General features: G+C 40.1%; 1 protein-coding gene across 2 annotated transcripts in view; it reads left to right on the forward strand.

Annotated features, from left to right (window-relative positions):
* Window positions 1-19,321, forward strand: part of usp31 (ubiquitin specific peptidase 31) — a 107,335-nt gene that overhangs the window by 67,181 nt on the left and 20,833 nt on the right. For both annotated transcript variants that reach the window (XM_039774319.1, XM_039774318.1), the window contains 3 exons: window positions 4,607-4,726; window positions 4,885-5,110; window positions 6,301-6,459. In XM_039774319.1, coding sequence (XP_039630253.1) covers window positions 4,607-4,726; window positions 4,885-5,110; window positions 6,301-6,459 — 505 coding nt within the window. The remainder of the gene's footprint in view (window positions 1-4,606; window positions 4,727-4,884; window positions 5,111-6,300; window positions 6,460-19,321) is intronic.

Consider the following 19,321-nt stretch of genomic DNA (forward strand, 5'->3'; position numbering starts at 1 on the left):
AGTTATCCTTTTCTTCTTCATATTGTGAGGTTTCTGAACTCTTTTGGGATCTGGGATCCACCCCACCCAATGGGAACGACATATTGAAGTGCATCCCGAAGCACTATTGCCACATGTGAGATTGTTTATCCGGGTCCCAAGAAAGTTTAAAAAACTCATATTTTCTTGAATGAGTACCACGTTAATAGGAATGTTTCTTGAACAAGCATCACTGCAACCACATAAAAACGGCTTTTTAGGAGTCATGCAGCAGTTTGCATACGTTTGCAACCCGAGATTTTTCTTCTTTTTTGCATATAGCAAGTATGCCGTTTCTATGGAAGGGTGACAATGAGTTAAATTCCAGTGGATGTTTTTCAAATGTTGACGAGTAATAAGGAAAAGGTATCACTTAAAACCACACAAAACAAAAACAGCAAAAAAAAACAGTATGAGGAATTTTCGAAGAAAGAACATTTTTTTTACAATTTTTCTGTTTGGGGATCGTTGTGCAAATGTCCACAACTAAGCTGTGACCACAGAACTAACTGCTCTGTGGATGATTCATTCAAGCATTTCGCGGTCACTTCGTTGTAATGAAAGTATCTGCTGCTGAATGTACTTCGTAGTAACGAGATTTCTGTGGACTCGTGTCTTATGGGGAAACTGTCAGAAGCATAAAAATACTTTGTTGTAATACTCTCTCACCACGGTCTCTCTCCTCTCTTTGTGCCGCTGCAAAGCCCCGCCCGCCTAGCGTTCTGAAAAGTGTCCTCCGTGAAGGAGGCAGCCTTTTTGCTGTAGCTCTTCACTGAGTGAGTCTCCGATGCTGGCAGTTCTCTCTCGGCCCAGTGGAGACTGCAGCCTAGCACTTCAGTTGCAGCTTCGCTGCTGCAACTATACTAGCAGATGGAGTTTCCGGTACCGTAATGCCATGGGAAAACGTGCTTTTGTCAGAAGGCAGAAGTAAGAAAAGTCAATAAGTAACTCCAAAGATGCAGAATGATTCAATCACAAACGATAGTAATCATTTTGTACAAGTTTAGCGTTAGCTAGGATCTGTCATGCAGGCCGCGTGTTTGACATGCCTGTTACATAGTACTCACCATCCCTTTACCGCTTTTGGTTAATAGGTCTTGCATACCACTTTCTCCCTTTTTTTCACCCCTCTTATAGCCAACAATTACTGGTACAACACTTCTAGCAGATTTGTCTCACTTCCTCCGTTGTGAAATTGTTAGGTACAGTGGAACCTTGGTTCACGAATGTCTCGGAACACGTACAAATCGGTTTACGACCAAAAAGTTCGCCAAACTTTTGCATTTGTTCACAACCATACACTCGGTATACAAACAAGCCAGCTTCCTTTTTGGTTTGTGCGCGCCGATGATTTCCGCACGTGTTCCGTCTCTCCCTGTGCAGGGAGAGACAGAGCGTGACACACACACACACACACACACGAGATAAAGCAGAGAAGGCAGTTAAAGAATGAACCAGGCTTGTTTTTGTTTTCACTTCTGTTTACAGTGATCGGTTTGTAGCGTGCATTGTTGCAATGTTACTTTTGTTGGCGGTTTATTAAATTACGGATTTTTCAAATGTTCATTTTTTTTCCCTGTGCTTAAAACTCATTAAAAAAAAAAGCGTTTTCAGCAAGCGTTTCCTAGCGCTATAGCACGAACTCTTGCGGTGTTAGTTTTCTCTGTTGTTCAAGGTTTTCTCAGTGTTATTCAATGTTTTTACATTTAGTTTACTATTACGCTGTGCATTCTATGGTGTATTTAACTATATTTGTGCTTAAAAACTTAAAAAAAATATATGTATTGACATACAGTTTGTACGGTCTGGAACGGATTAATTGTATTTACATACAATCCTATGGGGGAAATTACTTCGGTTGATGACCATATCGGTTTACGACCAGAGTTTTGGAACGAATTATGGTCGTGAACCAAGGTTCCATTGTATGCAACATTGACCAAACACAGTCACCTACTGACTAGGAGAATATCAACTCATTGAGCAAACTGGCTGCCACAAGTTTAAATGCATTTTGGCTTTCAGTAGTATGTGCTTTAAACTGCGATCTGCCGTCAGGCTTCATGCTGTAAAGGCCTGTTTATACTCTGGTGCAGACAACTGCTGAGGCGGTTGTGCACAGAGGATATGTACCCTGGTCTATTTATAGTTTAAGCATTCAGTACGCATCACTGAGCGACACTGCATGGTTACAAAATCGCCCAGGTTTTCCCTCAAAATATTTTTTTGCCTTTTATATATCAATCTTGCAGCTACTTCCATTCTTACCTGCACAAACTTTCACCATTGCCCAGGATCTGAGAGATTTCTCGCCATGAATCTGTGGATATTTGTCTATTGCTATATTCTTTTATTGATGGATTGTGTAGGTGTGGGTACCAACACATCACACAACTGTGCAGGCAGAAATGGACATACTATACTGTATCTGCGAGATCAATATGCAAACTCAAAGAAAACACTTCAGCTGAAAAGCTGCGGGGAATATGAAACCATGCAGAATCTGTGTCTGCATCTGCCTGTGCCTGAGAATAAACCGGTCTTAAACATGACAGTCTGGTATGCTATAAGCAGCTGTCTTTAAAAGTAACATCCAAGTTAAGATTGTATTTGAAGAATTGGGTCTTTTGTTTTTATCACTTTGGTTTTGATTAAAAAAACATTGCATGGACCAAGGATCTGGAACATCTGTTAGTTGACCCGACTTTGCAAATCTTTAGTTAGGGTGCCTGGAATTTAAAACTGGTGTCTGAACTTCTGATTTGTCCACCTCTTTACTTAAATGTCATACCCACTGACTAATTGGTAAATAAAGGCTTATATAGCAAGCACACCAGGAAAAGCAGAAAGTAAATCCATGATGATGAAAATAAAGTAAATAAACATTAAATTATCCCAGTGTAACAAGTACAAATTCCAGTAAAAATTTAGCAAACCCTGTGTTATATTTTCTGAATTGACCATAAAACACAAAGACAGAAATAAGCTTGCTTAATGAAAGGGAGAGTCAAATTGACAGTTTCATATTTAGATGTGTTATGAGATATGGAGATGCCAGTAGAAAACATTACATGTTTTGGCTTTTGTTTTGTTACAATCTTGTAAAATTAACTCCCGTATAAATAAATAACATTCGATGTTTTGAAGAAATCATTTTATGACAAGATTTACCTTTATTTATTTACTTACTTCCTAAAGCCTAAAGTCATAAGTAGTGTGCAGAGGGCATGCTCAAAAAATACATGTGTAATGCCACGAAAAGTGCCTGCTGACACTTTAGTATGCAAGCAATGGTATGTGCATTCTTGCTCCGATGTAGAAGGGAGCTGAGTTTACCTCTGTTACAGCGTGTCTATGTGAAACGATGCGGGGGTGTGGTGTGTTTGGGCTCGTGAATGCGGCTGAGATAATAAAACTAACTAAAAAAAAAAACAGGATCGAACTCGCGACCTTTTGATTCCCAGTCAGCAGCTGATTCTATTGCGCCACGGATGCAGCCATAATAAACGGGTGTCAATGTCGCATGTTGAGGTGCTTTTATGTTTCTGCAGTTATATTTTTGAATTAAAGCGCAATTATTGTGTTAGATTTGTAGCTTTTATGAAAGTATTTGTTTGATACGTCAGGCTTCATACATTATATAGTTTATGCCTACATTTTGTCATCTACTAGTAGAATATAAAAAACGTTTCTGTTTTAACAATGTGTTTACGCAGATTACTGTAGAAACGGAACAGACATGAAATGTGTGTGTTCCAAATAAGGATCTATTATTTCCAGTCTAAAACTCCACTTCACTCCCAGAAAATCAGTCAAGGCAGGAGCTGGGAGAAGTTTGTGCACGTTCTAAGTCGGTGGGGGGATGGAATAGCCGGCTGCTTGCAGCCTGATTTTTATCAGCACATTTAGATGACAAAAGACACTGTTGGAGAGCTGTGAACGATTTTAAGAAGTGATTTAAAGTGAGACGGATTTCCGAGTTTTTTCGTAGGCTCTGGTAATTCTAGTGTTAAATGGCAGGTAATTCAAGTGTTTTGTTTTGTGATATCCATAATAGGTTCCTGTAAAGATTTCCTTTAACCTTTTCAGGTTAAGATTTATTCTGCCACTACACACAGTGTAGACTGCTAAGAAAAAAAAATTGAGCTTTGTACCTATAGACCTTGCATTATTTAAATTTTCCTGTTAAATGCAAAGCTAATTGAAACCTTATATTAGCTGGAATTACATTTAGGGAAAAAGTAAAAGATATTTGTTGCTTTTGTTAATTTGTAGTCTTGTGCTATTATTTTTAAAGCCTACTGTGCTGGTGCTTATTTAAGTCTTATTTTATGGTTAAAGTACACAAATATGTCAAGTTGCTTTATAGCTTTATCAAAGGACTATTTGGTGCATAAGTATTCAATTATGATTGATTTCTGTGGAAGAAAAATATGACGTTAATACTGTATTAGTTAGCTCAGGAACCTCTCTGTTAGGAATGACTGTCCTATTTGAATTGTTTTACTTAATGTCTTTTGAATATTATTTCTTCATAAGTTTACATTCAGGTGCTTACTCAGAAGTATACTTCTTGTTTGATTTTTAGCTTGCCCCTGATGATGCGTGGCGATGTCCTCATTGTAAAATGCTGCAACAGGGCAGCATTAAACTGAGTCTCTGGACATTGCCTGATGTTCTTATACTGCATTTGAAAAGATTCAGACAGGTACTGTATGATTAGTATTTTATACATGAAAAAAATGTATTTTTTTTGCCTCTCCCTTTAAACATAGGCATTTATCTGCTAACTTGTTCTTCTGCTTCTGGTTAAAAAAAAAAAAAAACGAAAAACAAAACTTTAATTTTTAAGGTTTCTTTTTACAGGAAGGGGACAGGAGGGTAAAAATGCAGAACTTGATTAAATTTCCCCTGACTGGCCTGGATATGACTCCACATGTAGTAAAACGCAGCCAAAGCAGCTGGAGTTTGCCTTCTCATTGGTCACCATGGCGGCGTCCATATGGACTTGGAAGAGACCCTGAAGATTATGTGTATGACTTGTACGCTGTTTGTAATCATCATGGGACAATGCATGGAGGACATTATACAGGTGCTTCTTATTTAAACATAAAGCTGACTTCATTGAATTATTTGTCCATAAAATATGAAACACTACCCTAAGATTTTTAACAAAATATAAAATGTAATAAAATGGGAAATAAGCAATCATTGAGGAGTAGCAGGTAGCCTCCTCAGTGCCATTTTTACCCCTGGAAAAATGAGCCAAAGGCATATGAAAAAAAACACAAAACATGTAAATACTAGCGCTGGGCAAGTTAATGCATCATTATTGCATTAACGCATTAATTAATTAATGCCAGCAGTTATTTTAGCGTGCGTTAACGCAGTTTTTATTATTATTATTTTGAAAGTCTCAGTCTCGCTAGTGATCGGTAGAGATCAGTGGTCTTCTTGTTTACAGTGCTTTTCAATACGCTTTTGCTACAAAGAAAGTTAGCTTTGTTGATTTGACCTTGATTCCCTGCGTGTGCATGAGTAGCGAAGAGTAAACAGCTTCTAAAATGGCATGTGGAGAGATACCAAAGTGAATGCTCAAAGCAAAATAATCTGTGGATGACTTTTTTCATATTATCACAGAATCGGACTCTGATTTGTTTGACACCGATTTTGTTGCAAGTGATCTGGAGATGTAGATTGAAAGCAAAAGTGAGGTACCGGCATCAGCTGATCAGTTCCCAGCTGATCGTGGTGCTGAACATGTTAATGTAGCTGATGCACCTATGGCAGCGTTCGCCTGGTAGGACAGACACTTACAATGACAGGAGGTACAAACCATATTACGCCTCACTGCAACTGCCACCCTCCTTGCAACTGTCTCACAAAGACAGCCATGCAGCCAGCCCACTGTGCATTCCTGATGGCCTTCGAGCTGCCCCGCGCACAGCCGCTGCTAGTGCAAACAGGCACCGACAGCAGGCACAACAGGCAGCAACGGCCATTTTATGTTGATTTTATGTGTGAAACCATTGCTTTGTGCGCTTTTCAGAAAACCGAGTTTACAATTAAAAACTGAGTTACAATTAAAGTGTCAAAGACTGAAGTTTTTTTAACAGGATGCATAGTGTTTTAGTTAAAACTATAACTTTGAATGAGTTTGCTTGGTTTTTTAAAAGCAAATTTATTCAGTTAGTTGCGTTTCCAGATTTAACTTTTGAGATATATTGTATTTTATTGGCTCTTTTGAGTGTGGTGTTAACCATAGCCTAATTGTATTTGCAGCCTATTGTAAGAATTCAATTGATGGGCAGTGGTACTGTTTTGATGATAGTGATGTTCAACCGATCTCTGATGCTGAAGTATGCAAGCCAGTGGCATATATCTTATTTTACCAGCGAAGAACTACCATTCCGTCTTGGTCTGCAAACAGTTCTGTAGCAGGTAAGAGGATTTGAAATATTAAAAATAATGCATAAAGAAATCATCTTTTGTTTTACATTATCCTGCTATGCAGTATGTCTGTCCATCATGCCATTACATTCTGTTGGGCATATTAAGTATTAATGTTTGCAATATTCCTGACACTTTTAATGCTGCACAGATTTTATTTACTCCATGCTGACTGAATCCTGGAACAGGGTTGGGGTGGTGGTTTGTGAATGGGGGTTAGATGGCCTTCAAATATTGACTGTTATAATTTGTCCACATTATCTGCTTAGGGAGATAAGTGGCAATTTTCTGATTGTTTATATTCCTCCCTGTGCAAATTAAGGCTTGACAACAGAAATGGCTTACTATGTTACCAACACTCTAATAACGAATTATTCTGGAGCTGCAGTTGTAATATATGGGAACTTTGAAAGGAAAAATGACAAACTTCAATCAGTGTATGCCATGTTGCACTTGTGGACAGCTGGAAATGTGTTATTTAAATGTTCAAGATGAATTTAAATGTAAACCTGTGGAACTGTCACAGAAAAGTATATACTATATATGCTTCAATAAACGCTGTCTCTCTTATTGTAGCAGGTCTCTAATAAGCGCCGGGCTTCAGAGGGGACACGACCAAATAGTAGCCAGTCTCTAAAAGTAGCTGGGTCTTTGATATTTGCGTACTAGCGTACATTGTAAGCATCTGTATCTTTATAGACTTGTGTAATACATGTGTATGTCAGCATGTTGCATATATAAGAAATATATTTCGCTGGAAATTGCTATGTTCGTGATTGCTGTGTTTTGATTATCACTGAAACCTGGCTCCACCCGGGGATACCCGATGCTAGCATGCAATTAGCAGGTCGCACTCTGCTCCGCTGGGACAAGACAAAGGAATCCGGTAAGAGTAGGGGAAGGGACTTTGTATTTACGTGCATGAGAACTGGTGCAACAATGAGACAATTATAGACAAACACTGCTCCCCTGACCTTGAGTACATGTCTGTAAGATGCCGGCCTTTTTTTTCTACCTCGAGAGCTAACAGTAGTGATTGTCATGGCTGTGTACATTCCACCTGACGCCAATGTAAACACGGCACTGTCTCTCCTGCTGAATACCATTAACGAACAGCAGCGAGCCCACCCTGAGGGTGCTCATATAATTGCAGGAGACTTTAACAAGGCCAACTTGAAGACTGTACTCCCGAAATTTTATCAACATGTTAAGTGTTCTACTAGAGGGAAGAACACTCTGGACCATGTTTACTCCAACATCAAGCACGCGTACAGAGCTATACCCCTTCCTGAACCCGGACAGTCCGACCATCTTTCTCTCCTGCTCTCCCCAGCCTACACCCCCCTCAGACGCAGCGCCAGGCCCACCATAAAGACTGTTACTACCTGTCCTGAAAATGCACTCTCCAAACTACAGGACTGCTTCGAACAGACAGACTGGGACATATTTGAACACTAAGAGCTGGAAACATTCACAGGAACGGTACTGGACTATATATAAGGTTCTGCATCGGAAATGTGACTGTGGACAAAAACATTCGGGTTTTCCCAAACTAGAAACCCTGGATGGGACCAGCAAGGTCCGTACATTCCTCAGAGACCGCGATGCTGCCTTCAGGTCAGGTGACAGAGTTCTGTACAGGGCTGCCTGAGCCGCTCTGAAAAGTGGAATTAAAAAAGCCAAGACGGACCATAAGAGGAGCACAGAGTCCCACCTGTCCAGCCACAGTACACGCTAGGTGTGGCAGGGAATACAAAACATCACAAACTACAGAGGCTGTGATACAACAACAGGAGATCTGAGTGTGCACCTAGCGGAGGAGATAAACTGCTTCTTTGCTCGCTTTGAATCATCACAACAGCAGCACTAACCTGCTCCAGCCCTGCTCCCATCCTCACCGGGTTCCTGCACAACTTCACTCACTGTAAAGAGGCACGATGTCAGATGGGTGCTGCTGGCAGTATATCCCAAGAAGACTGCCAACCCAGATGGACTACCTGGTATGGTGCTCAGATCGTGTGCCCACCAGCTCACCTTTATCTTCACCAAAATCTTCAACCTCTCCCTAGCCCAGGTAGTCATTCCGTCCTACCTAAAATCAGCCACAATCATTCCAATACCGAAGAAGTTTCCCATCACCAGCCTAAATAATTATTGCCCTGTGGCCCTAACTCTGGTAATCATGAAGTGCTTCGAGAGACTGGTTCTCCAGCACATCAAGGACTATCTCCCCCAAGACTTTGATCCCTACCAATTCGCATATCGCTCGAACAGATCCACAGAAGATGCCATCGCCGTAGCTCTCCACTCTGTGCTGAGCCATCTAGAGCAGCAGCAGAGCTACGTCCGAATGCTGTTTGTGGATTACAGCTCAGCTTTTATAAACACATAGTTAAAACAGAAACTTTTTCATATTTTAGTAATAAATGTTACAAAATGTAGGCATAAACTATAGAATGTATGAAGCATGAAATCCAAACATCAAATAAACACTTTCACAAAAGGTTCAAGAACAATACAATAGCTTCCGTGGTTTAGCGGTAAGATTTGCTGACTCAGAGCGCAGCGGGCTTGCTGTTCTTCAGAGACCCGAGTTCGATTCCCTGTTGGGGAAAAAGTTTTTTTTCTTTTTAACCTCAAAGTAGCTGTTTGTAATATTAACTGATATTTTTGTGTACCTACCTGTACTGACACACGTGAAAAAATATTGCGTTCTGAAGGATTTTGTTAATAATGGCTGGCCTCTAATATTAGCCGGTCTCTATTAAGCGCTGGGAGCTGAGGCTAGTTTTGCAAATAAACGCAGGGGGCCTCTATTGGAGCATATACGGTATCTATAGATGTATATCTATAGATATATATCTATATACAGTAATCCCATGCTTCGACTTTCACGGCTTCACTCTCATGGATTTTAAAGGAAAGCATATCTAATTATATAAAGCAGATCTTTCGCTGCTTCGCGGGTTTCTGCTGGGACAATGGGTCTTTTTACTGACATGCTTCCTCAGTTGGTTTCATGCAAGGGATGCTACTGGCGGATGGCTGTTAAGCTACCCAATCGGAGCATGCAGTTAAGTTCCTGTGTGCTGAAATAGTTTTACTGTCAAATAATGCAAAGAGTACGCAACATATGTTTCGCCCTAATTCTGGGCTCATCAGGCGTACACACTCACTGCATCCTCTCTCGGGAATCGAACCTCGGAACGTCCGTGTCAGAGGCGAAGCCTCTTACGTTGTGCCACGGCGTGTGGTTCGTTTATTTGACTGTATGTAGATCGGGGTAATTACATTCAATGCATTCATAGTCTGAATAACTGGGTAAAACGCGTGTCGCATACTCTTTACATTATTTGACAGTAAAACTATTTCAACAATTCTATGATCTGCTTCTCGCAACTGAAAGCGTGCACCATGGCGAATATTAGCCGACTTGCTGACCAACCACAAGCGTTACCTGATATGTAACCACCCATACAATCAGATTGTGATTCATTCACTTGATATGATACATATCATGATACATGATATTCCTGCTGTCTGAAAATTTAGAATGCTAAGATAAATACTTGATATCATTTTCATGTTGAAATGCATTAAAGCATGTATTAAACATGCACGTTAGTGAGTCGGTATTACTGCTCCCTCGCAGTAAGGGGTCCCCAGGTGTACCTTTAGTGTAGAGAACTTTATGGCAGGTGTGAATAGGCTTCAAAAAACTGGATGTATGAATAAGTATCGCACAGATTTAACTTCAATATTGTGTAAATGTTGGGTTCGTGATCTGGTGGTTGGAGACACGAACATGGAATTCAATGGATGTTCTTCTGAGCGGGCTTTCTTTATTGCATGAATGCTGTCGCTGTCTGACATAGCAAAACCCCAGTTCCTATCCTTCCTTTTTCTTTCTCCACATAACTAATCACCACACGATAAATGTCTTTGTGAAATTAAAACTAGTTATAAACTTAGACCACGGAGTGTTCAGAACTTTAAAAAAATCTTTGTTATACATGTTTAAATATGCTATCCATTCAGGATTGCGCCCTTCCCAGCAAGCATTGTGTGCGAGGCAGGTGCAAATCCTGAACAAGGCGCCAGCACATCACAGGGTGAATACGAGTAACACATACACTAGCAGGGTCAATATAGCATAACAAAACCCCACATCCTACATGACTTTGAAAGGAAACTGAAGCATGCCGAGTAAACCCACAAGAAAAACATGCAAATTCAAGGCAGGGAACGCCGGGGACCCCCTTGCTGCAAGATAGCAGTGCAACCTCCACGCCACTGTGCTCCCACATGATTAATACATGCTTTAATGCATTTCATCATGAAAATTATATCAAGTATTTATCTTCGCATTCTAAATGTTCAGTGAGCAGGAATATCATGAAATGAATGTATTGTGTGTGGCGAGCGCTGCCTGCGCCTCCTCTTAGTGCAAGAGGAAGTCAGTTTAAGAAGCACATAGCAATTAACATGGCTCGGGGAACACTTAACACAAAGCATTTAATGTGCTACATAACTTATGACGGGGTTTGAGAAAATCTTGTAAATTAAATATTTAAGATGAAGTTTTGTTTACGATGTTCTACTTTAATGACAAATTGCGAGAATAAAGTCAACATGTCGTCACACTATTACACAGTACCCAGGTATATTACACAGTATTGAAAAAAAAAATAAAACAAGGACAACTTTGCAGTATCATCCAGTAGTATAGAAACAGTATTCACACATTAGAATATAATGGTCCACATCTGACCTTTTAAAACCAAAGTATCTCCAGACAACAGACACGGCTCCTTTTTTCGGCAAAAGTTGTTCTGTGTCATCAAGTTCAACTTTAGTTTCGGAGTGTTCTCTGTCCATTTTCACTGCTCAATACTTCCACAAATGCATGTACTCTGTTGTATGCGTTTTTAGCGGTGCAGCAGTGAAAAAGGTCCCCCCTTAAACAGTTTCCTGCTGCGCCACATTCTGAATGTTGTTTAGGCTATTTAAACCGGTGTTGCAGTATAAGAAAAATCCATATCATAACAAACCGGTATACCGCCCAGCCCTAATATATATAGTGGGGAACAGCCCAGACACCGCTGGTTTGCACCCAAACACGCGTTTATTATACATTCTGCTATATACAATGTCCTGCACACAACCCAATGCTCCCGCATCAATCACCCTTCAGTCCAGGCTTTTTACAATGCCTCTCTTCGTGGACACTTCAACTCCTCTCCTATTGGCTTCGTCCTCTTCCACCCGACTCCATCTCCTTTAATCTTTTTTGGAGAGCGTGTATCACCTGAAAAAGTGACTCTCCAGGCTGAAGGCAGTCCTCCAGTTCGCGCAGAGCCGCCAGCAAGCACAGTCCGTCAGCCGGCGGTGGACTTACCTGTCGCTCAGCCACACCCGCCAACTGCGTGCTGTGGGGCCTCTTTCACAGCCCAATCTGGTCCTTCCCCGGCTCGGGATTGACATTCGTTGGTCCCACCTTTGACCAACCATCAGCGGCCACGCAACACACACCGTCCAATCCCTTACCTGCCTCGGGGAGGGACTTCTGGTCCTTGGCCATCTTCCTTCCCATGCTCCTTGTGTGGTGCCAAGCCTCCGGGCAGCTCCACAGCTGCCACAGCCGTCCAAGCTGCAGCAACTCCTCTTCAACAGCTTGTCCTGTTGCCGCCGCGGATCGGCATGCGTCTGTCACTGATGCGGATCCGGGCAGTCCCTGCCTGCAATAGAAAATTCAAGTCCAGCCCTCTATGGCCGGCTGCCATTGGGCAGGGAACTTAACTCCCGAGTCCTGTTTGTCTGAGGCGACTTCCTCAGCATGGCCTTAGTAGACGTGATGCCATCCCAGGCATCCTCCGTGACTGCGTGCTCGTTGGAGCTTGCTGCACCTGTTGTTGTCTTCCCGCACCAGGTGGAAATGGCCCTTCTGTGAACCGGTGGTGGTCCATAGGATGAGTCGTTCCTGCGGGGTTGTGTGCGTACCTCTCCCGCGGTGCGTGTGTGGGCTCAACTGCTGAGCCGGACTGCCCAAAAAATTAGTTTTGTAGATGGGTCCCCGCCTTGAACCAGGTGGAGAGTCCCATCTGGGATGCCATTGTGGGGGAACAGCCCGGACACCGACAGGCGGACACCGATGGTTCCACAACCAACACACGTTTATTCATAATATTATACAAAGATACCGCACACACAACCCAGTGCCCCAGCACCAATCACCCTTCAGTCCAGACCTTTCCAATTCCTCTATTCTTCTTGACCTCCTCTACTTCTCTCCTCCAGGCTTTGTCCTCTTCCAGCCGACTCGAGCTGCCGAATGGAGGGAAATGTCCCCTTTTATCCTCACCCGGACGTGCTCTAGGTGCCTCCCGATGAGCTTCGCCGGGTGTCCCTGGTCTTCGTCCCCCCAGCTCTTCCAGGTGTGGCGGAAGTGCTGAGGACCAGGGCTCTCCAGGCCTCTGGGCGCCCCCTGGTGGGGACCATGGGCCCCTATAGGGTTAGGGTTGTGTGTGTGTGTGTGTGTATATATATATATATATATATATATATATATATATATATATATATATATATATATATATATATATATATATATATATATATATATATATATGTTTTACATCATGAAGGGGGTTTTCTTGGACTTTGAGTCCCCTTGTGACAGAACACATGGACCACTGCAGTTTGCTTATCAGATGAAGATTAGACTGTGGGAGATGCAAGTAAAGTATCTACAGTATCTGCTCCAAAAGGCTGTACAAATCCGGAAGCACAATGATGATTGGCTTTTTTTTTAATTTCTTCAGTATCATCCAGCTGTCTCTTTTAAAGGGGTAAGGTCAGGGATACACTGGTAAATAAGCCAATCATTCTATGGATAATAGACTTTCTGTGTAGCAGACTGCAGTTTGTGAGGTTCAAGGACCGTGCAGACACATTTTTCTGTTCACCCGGTACATCCTGAGCAATAAATATACAGTGACACCAGGTCATATGACTTAGGGAAATTCTACGATGATCCTGCACTAATGTGGTATAGGTGGAGAACTCTGAAGATTTTTTTTCTTGATGCAAAGAGAATTGTCTGCAATCCAAAATCAACAAAATTAAAAAACTGGTTACTGACTTTTGCCACATGAAAGTGAACTCTGTGTTCTCAGTATTCAGGAAGTGGATGTATAGGTGGTGCCCTGCTAACCACAACATTGACCACTTGAACTGAGGAGCAAAATAAAAAAAGAGCAGAGCAAACTCGTTCGGTTTATTCTCAACCCCCCCAGGCTGAATTCAGTTTTGGGGCAAAGTGTCAACCTGACAAGACCTGATAACTATTATGAATGATGCAGCAGCACATCCACTGTACATCACACTATTTATTAAGTACTTTCAGCCAATGGATTATTCAGTGGTATTGCGAAATCCTGCTTGGGGCTTTTACATACCCACAACAGTATACTTTTAACAGTAAAACTTAAAAGAAGATGTGCCTCATCAAAGAATGAATGCCAAAATGGGTACTGGACAGAATTTATTTATTTTAATTTATTTTTATAAAAAATGTTGTTAAGTTGTTTTCTATCTATCTGCTATGGAACCAGTGTAATTCACTTAGAATTTATTTTCATAATAATGTAGGAGACCACATGGTCATTTTGCATGTTTCACATTTCATATCTATTCATATTTGTGCAAACGCTGTAGTCACTAGTTACATATTTGTTTAGGTAGAGGACTTTGAGTATTGGGTGCTTGCAGATGGGGATAAAAGCTGAGTTCTGGGATGAGCTAAGATCAAAACAAGATATTCTGCTAGGTACTTTTATATAATTATAAATATTTCAATTTAGGCTAGGAAGTTGAAAAGCTGCACCTCTTACTAAATTAACTTTCTTACAAGTTTGGGCAAAACATCATAATAAAAATTGATAGATTGATTTTGATTGGTTACTCTAAAATTAGCTCAAGTGCATGTGTGGGTGGGGGTGCCGTGTCCATGTGCTCTGAGATGGACATTCAGAGTTGTTTCATGCATCCCTTGTATTTGGTATGCATTTCTCCTAACCCAGCTGATTACTTCTCTATTGACTCTTGCTTCTAAATGCTTTAGAGTTACTACCCAAGAAAGATTCAAGTTATATATGCATATAATTCTTGTCTACCAGAGTTTGAGTTTTTCTGCAAGGTGTGCCTCACATTAGAAATTCAAACTAGAAGGTGGACTTGCTGGGCGGAGTGACACAGATTCACTTGCAATATTAAACCCATTCAAACAACACTATGATCAAGCTAGAAATGAAATCACATCAAAATATTATCTATGAAATTAAATTATTCCATATATATTGACTTCTCTTACCATACTTGCCCCAACATTCTTTCTGAATCATTTTTTGTCCCTAGAAGAGCTAGGCACATGCAGTTGCAATCTTACAATTGCAAAGAAGTAATACATTATGTAATATAATACATAATTAAGTGGTGGGAATAGCATAGAAGGAATAAAAATCTATAATTTTAAATTGTAGAATCAACAGGAAAATTTATAGCAAATCTACCCAAGTTATCATACTAATTTTGCACAGACAGTTGTTAACGGAACAGCAAGAACAATGCCCATGAGGTCTGCATTGCAAGAAGCAGTTTAGCTTCTATAGGCAGACATGACATTCATATAGGTTAAGTTGTATATATAACGGTACTGGCACTACTGATTTTTATTTGTAATCAAGTAATCTAATGATTTTTGACAATTAATCAAGTAATTAGTATTTGGAGGAAAAATGAAATGCTACTCATTAAGTAGTAATTTACTGGAACAGTAATAAACTAGGTGTATTATTTCAGTGTCTCTAAAATACTTTATTGGAAAAAGACAAACTAGGAATCTTTTAATGTTTATATTTTTCTTGAAGCTGATACATTTAGTATTTCTAGATATAGTAAAACCTTGATTATCCGTCACTTGATTAACGGGCAGTCTCCATTAACCTTCGGGGCCAAAAAAACCCCATTGTGCACGCCAGTGTCTGCCTATTACTACAGCCACACAATATGCTGCAAGGGATGCATATTGAAACAACTCTCCCTTTTGCTATCATGTGTGTTTGCTGCTTTGTGAAATCAGTGTCAGTTACCTACCTTCAGAATTTAATAGTGTTTCCTAGCTTTTCTCTTTTGTTATAATTAAACTACTATATATTGTTATGTCCGATAAACTTATGCATGTGGTGTTGGAATTGTCATAAAAACTTGAAATTACTAAATGTATAGAAAATGGCAAAAGTGCTTCCAGTATTGCTTAAAATTAGTAGGAAGAGAACAGTAAATGATATAAAGTGTGATGCCGACAAAACTGAAAAAAATGTTGAAAGTGGAACCCACTGAAGTTAATGTTATTCTGTGTTAATGTTATTTTGCGTTAATGTTCTTCTGCATTGTAAATTCCTTTTTAAATTGTGTTATGTTATATTTTGTTAATATATTGTGAAGTGCAGGGAACTTGTGATTCACTGTGGAGGAACAGAAAGGGTCGAATGCTGAGTAAATGATAGGACTGGATGAAGGGCCCCTGTTCTGTGAGGGACGGACACACCTCTTAAGAGATGAGTGACAGGAAAAGTTAGGAGAAAAAGAAAGGTGTGGCGGAAGGAAGTTCTGAGTAGGTAGGTAGGGGACAATAAACAGAGCAGTGTGGTATAGAAAAAGACAGAATGTGAGTGGCAGGGGATAATTATTGGTAGGGAAACCTTTCTTTTATTGTTTTGGAGAAGTGCTCTGTAACCAAGGAAATGGCGTATAAGATAGGGCATTGTTTGTTATGGAATGAAGACTCCAAGTAAAACATAAACTTCAGTACCTCTGAGTTGTATTTGCTTATTATGCTGGTCATTACAATATTATATAAATTAATTAATTTTGATAATATTATATTTTGTTAATATCTTTTTTTTTGAGTAAATATGACTTCACTAAACTAATCTACTATATATCATTTTTAAAATAGCTGTTCTGTTATCCGTCTTTTCTCTTATCCGTCAAAGCCTCAGTCCCAACGCCTGACAGATAATCGAGGTTTTACTGTATCAAAAAGGTTCTCACCAAAAAACAGAGAGAAATATATTAAAAAGTGCAACATCTTAGGTTATTCAAATTAAAATGGTATGCCTTTTTACAAAGTGTATGTTCTCATCAGCTTTAAAGATAACCAAATTATAATAATAAAAATACGTGGTGTTTCAGAATTCAGTGATGTATCCTGACCACTGTAAAACACACTGGCATTATCCATTTTGCTATGCCCAGTGCACAAGTCCTGGCTTAAAAAGCTGCTGAAACCAAGAAAGCAATATCAAATCCCTGTTCCTTTAAAAACCTTTCACACCCGAACTCTGGACGGTCTTCATCCAACTCACTGCTGTCAACTTTGATGTAACTTCTGCTGTCTAAAGCAGGACCCCATAGCCTACAGGATGTGGCCATAACAGACTGGAGCTTCCCCTTTTACTTGGAAATGCAGTCTGGTGCAGGGCTAAAAGGAAATTAGACTTCGGTTTATTTAAATTGGATGTAAGGGACTGCGAGTGCAAACTTTGCTTAGGAAAGCAAGTATGGAAGTAAAGTGAGAGGCTGGCTATACAAAATACTCACTTGTTCATCTTGCTAACAGGAGCTGACTGATCACCGTCTGCCCCAGCAGATGTAATTTTGCAAGCAACTAGGACATTTTATGTAAAAACCTTGACCTACAGTACTGCCCAAAACTAAAAGGTGTGACCAAGGCGAAGAAGAGCTCCTGAAAAAAAGAAAAGTACACTTAAGATCATACCACACACTGGAGAGAGCAGACCAGGAGAGGAACAAAGCAACACACCAAACCATAAGTACGCTTGCATTGATTCCGAGAACTATTAATTGTGCTCTTATTATTTTGGATAAATAAGTTGATATATTATGGTATTGGTGACTGAAAAGTAATAATCTTTGTGAAACATAAGTGCTTAGTAGTTATAATTTTCTCATCCTAAATCCAGTAAAGAAACTCTGAGCCACTTTTCATAAACACATACACTCACGCACAGAGGTTGTCCGTAAAGAGTGGTAAGCTGGTGTATTCTAGCTGTGAGAAAATTGGTGACACTTTTATGGTGCTAGGACTAGGAACTTTGTAACTAGCTGATTTTAACCACATAAATTAAAAGATCAGAATTCACAAGTTATATGCCTTTTATCTGATGGGGAGAAAAAGTTCAATTAAGCTCTTCTAATTATACAGGGAGTGCAGAATTATTAGGCAAGTTGTATTTTTGAGGATTAATTTTAATATGGAACAAACAGTGTTATCAGTCAATCCAAAATGTTAATAAACCTGAAACCTGAATGTTTCACAACAGAAATGTGAGTGTGAACATCATCAGGGGAATACATATGTGCGCACAATTATTAGGCAACTATTAGTGTGCAGATTTATTATGCAACTAAAGGAAAATGAAAATTTTCCCATCTCACTTGTTTATTTTCATCTGTTATAGTGAGAATAATAAACATTTAAAAAAAAAATCAATCAATCAATGACCAATATAGCCACCCTTCTTTCCAATAACAGTCATAAGCCTTTCCATTCATGGAGTCTGTCAGTTTCTTGATCTGTTGACGATCAGCTTTTTGTGGAGCAGTGACTACAGCCTCCCAGACACTCTTCAGAGAGGTGTATTGTTTTTCTCCCCGTAAATCTAGCGTTTAAGAAGTGCCCACAAGTTCTCGATAGGGTTTAGGTCAGATGAGGAAGGGGGGCCATGTCATTATTCCTTCATCTTTAAGGCCTTTACTGGCTGGCCGCGAGTGGAGAACTTCGATGCAAGTGATGGAGCATTGGCCTGCATAAAATCATGGTCTTTTTCTGTATCACTGTTTGAAGAAAGTGTCTTTGAAAAACTGGCAGTAGGTTTGGGAGTTGATTTTGAGTTCATCTTCAATGCAAAAAGGTCCAACTAGCTCATCTTTAAAAATACCAGCTCATACCAGTACCCCACCACCACGTTGGAGTGGAGCTCTGTGCCCATTACTGATCCACAGGTCCATCCATCTGGTCCATCAAGAGTCACTCTCATCTCATCGGTCCATAAAACCTTTGAAAAAAATCTGTCTTCAGATATTTCTTGGCCCAGTTTTGACGTTTCAACTTATGTTTCTTGTTCAGTGGTGGTTGGGTTTCAGCCTCCTTAGCTTGGCCATGTCTTTGAGCACTGAACACCTTGTACTTCTGGGCACTCCAGGTAGGTTGCAGCTCTGGAATATGAAAGTACTGGAGGATAATGGGTTCCTGGTAGCTTCACGCTTGATTCTTCTCAAATCTTTGGCAGCTAATTTGCGTCTTTTGTTCTCAACACGTTTCTTGCGACCCTGTTGACTATTTGCAACAAAATGTTTGATGGTTCTGTGATCACACACCAATATCTTCGCAATTCCAAAAGTGCTGCATCCCTCTGAAAGACTTTTACAATTTTTGACTTTTCAGAGTCAGTTAAATCTTTTTTGGCCCATTTTGCCTGAGGAAAACTAGCTGCCTAATAATTCTGCACACCTTGATATAGGGTGTTGATCTCCTTAGGCCACACCCTCCCTCATTACACAAATACACATCACCTGACGTGCTTAAATCCAATAAGCATTCAAGTTAATACTGCTTGGAGTTGGAATATACGCATTAAAAATGATGATATGGTCAAAATACTCACTTGCCTAATAATTGTGCACTCCCTGTATTTTGTGGTGTATGTTATTGTCCTTCGTCAATATACTGTATATCTATACATATGTTTGCATATATCTTCATTTACCT

The sequence above is a fragment of the Polypterus senegalus genome, chromosome 13 (assembly GCF_016835505.1).
Source record: "Polypterus senegalus isolate Bchr_013 chromosome 13, ASM1683550v1, whole genome shotgun sequence".
NCBI lineage: Eukaryota > Metazoa > Chordata > Cladistia > Polypteriformes > Polypteridae > Polypterus > Polypterus senegalus.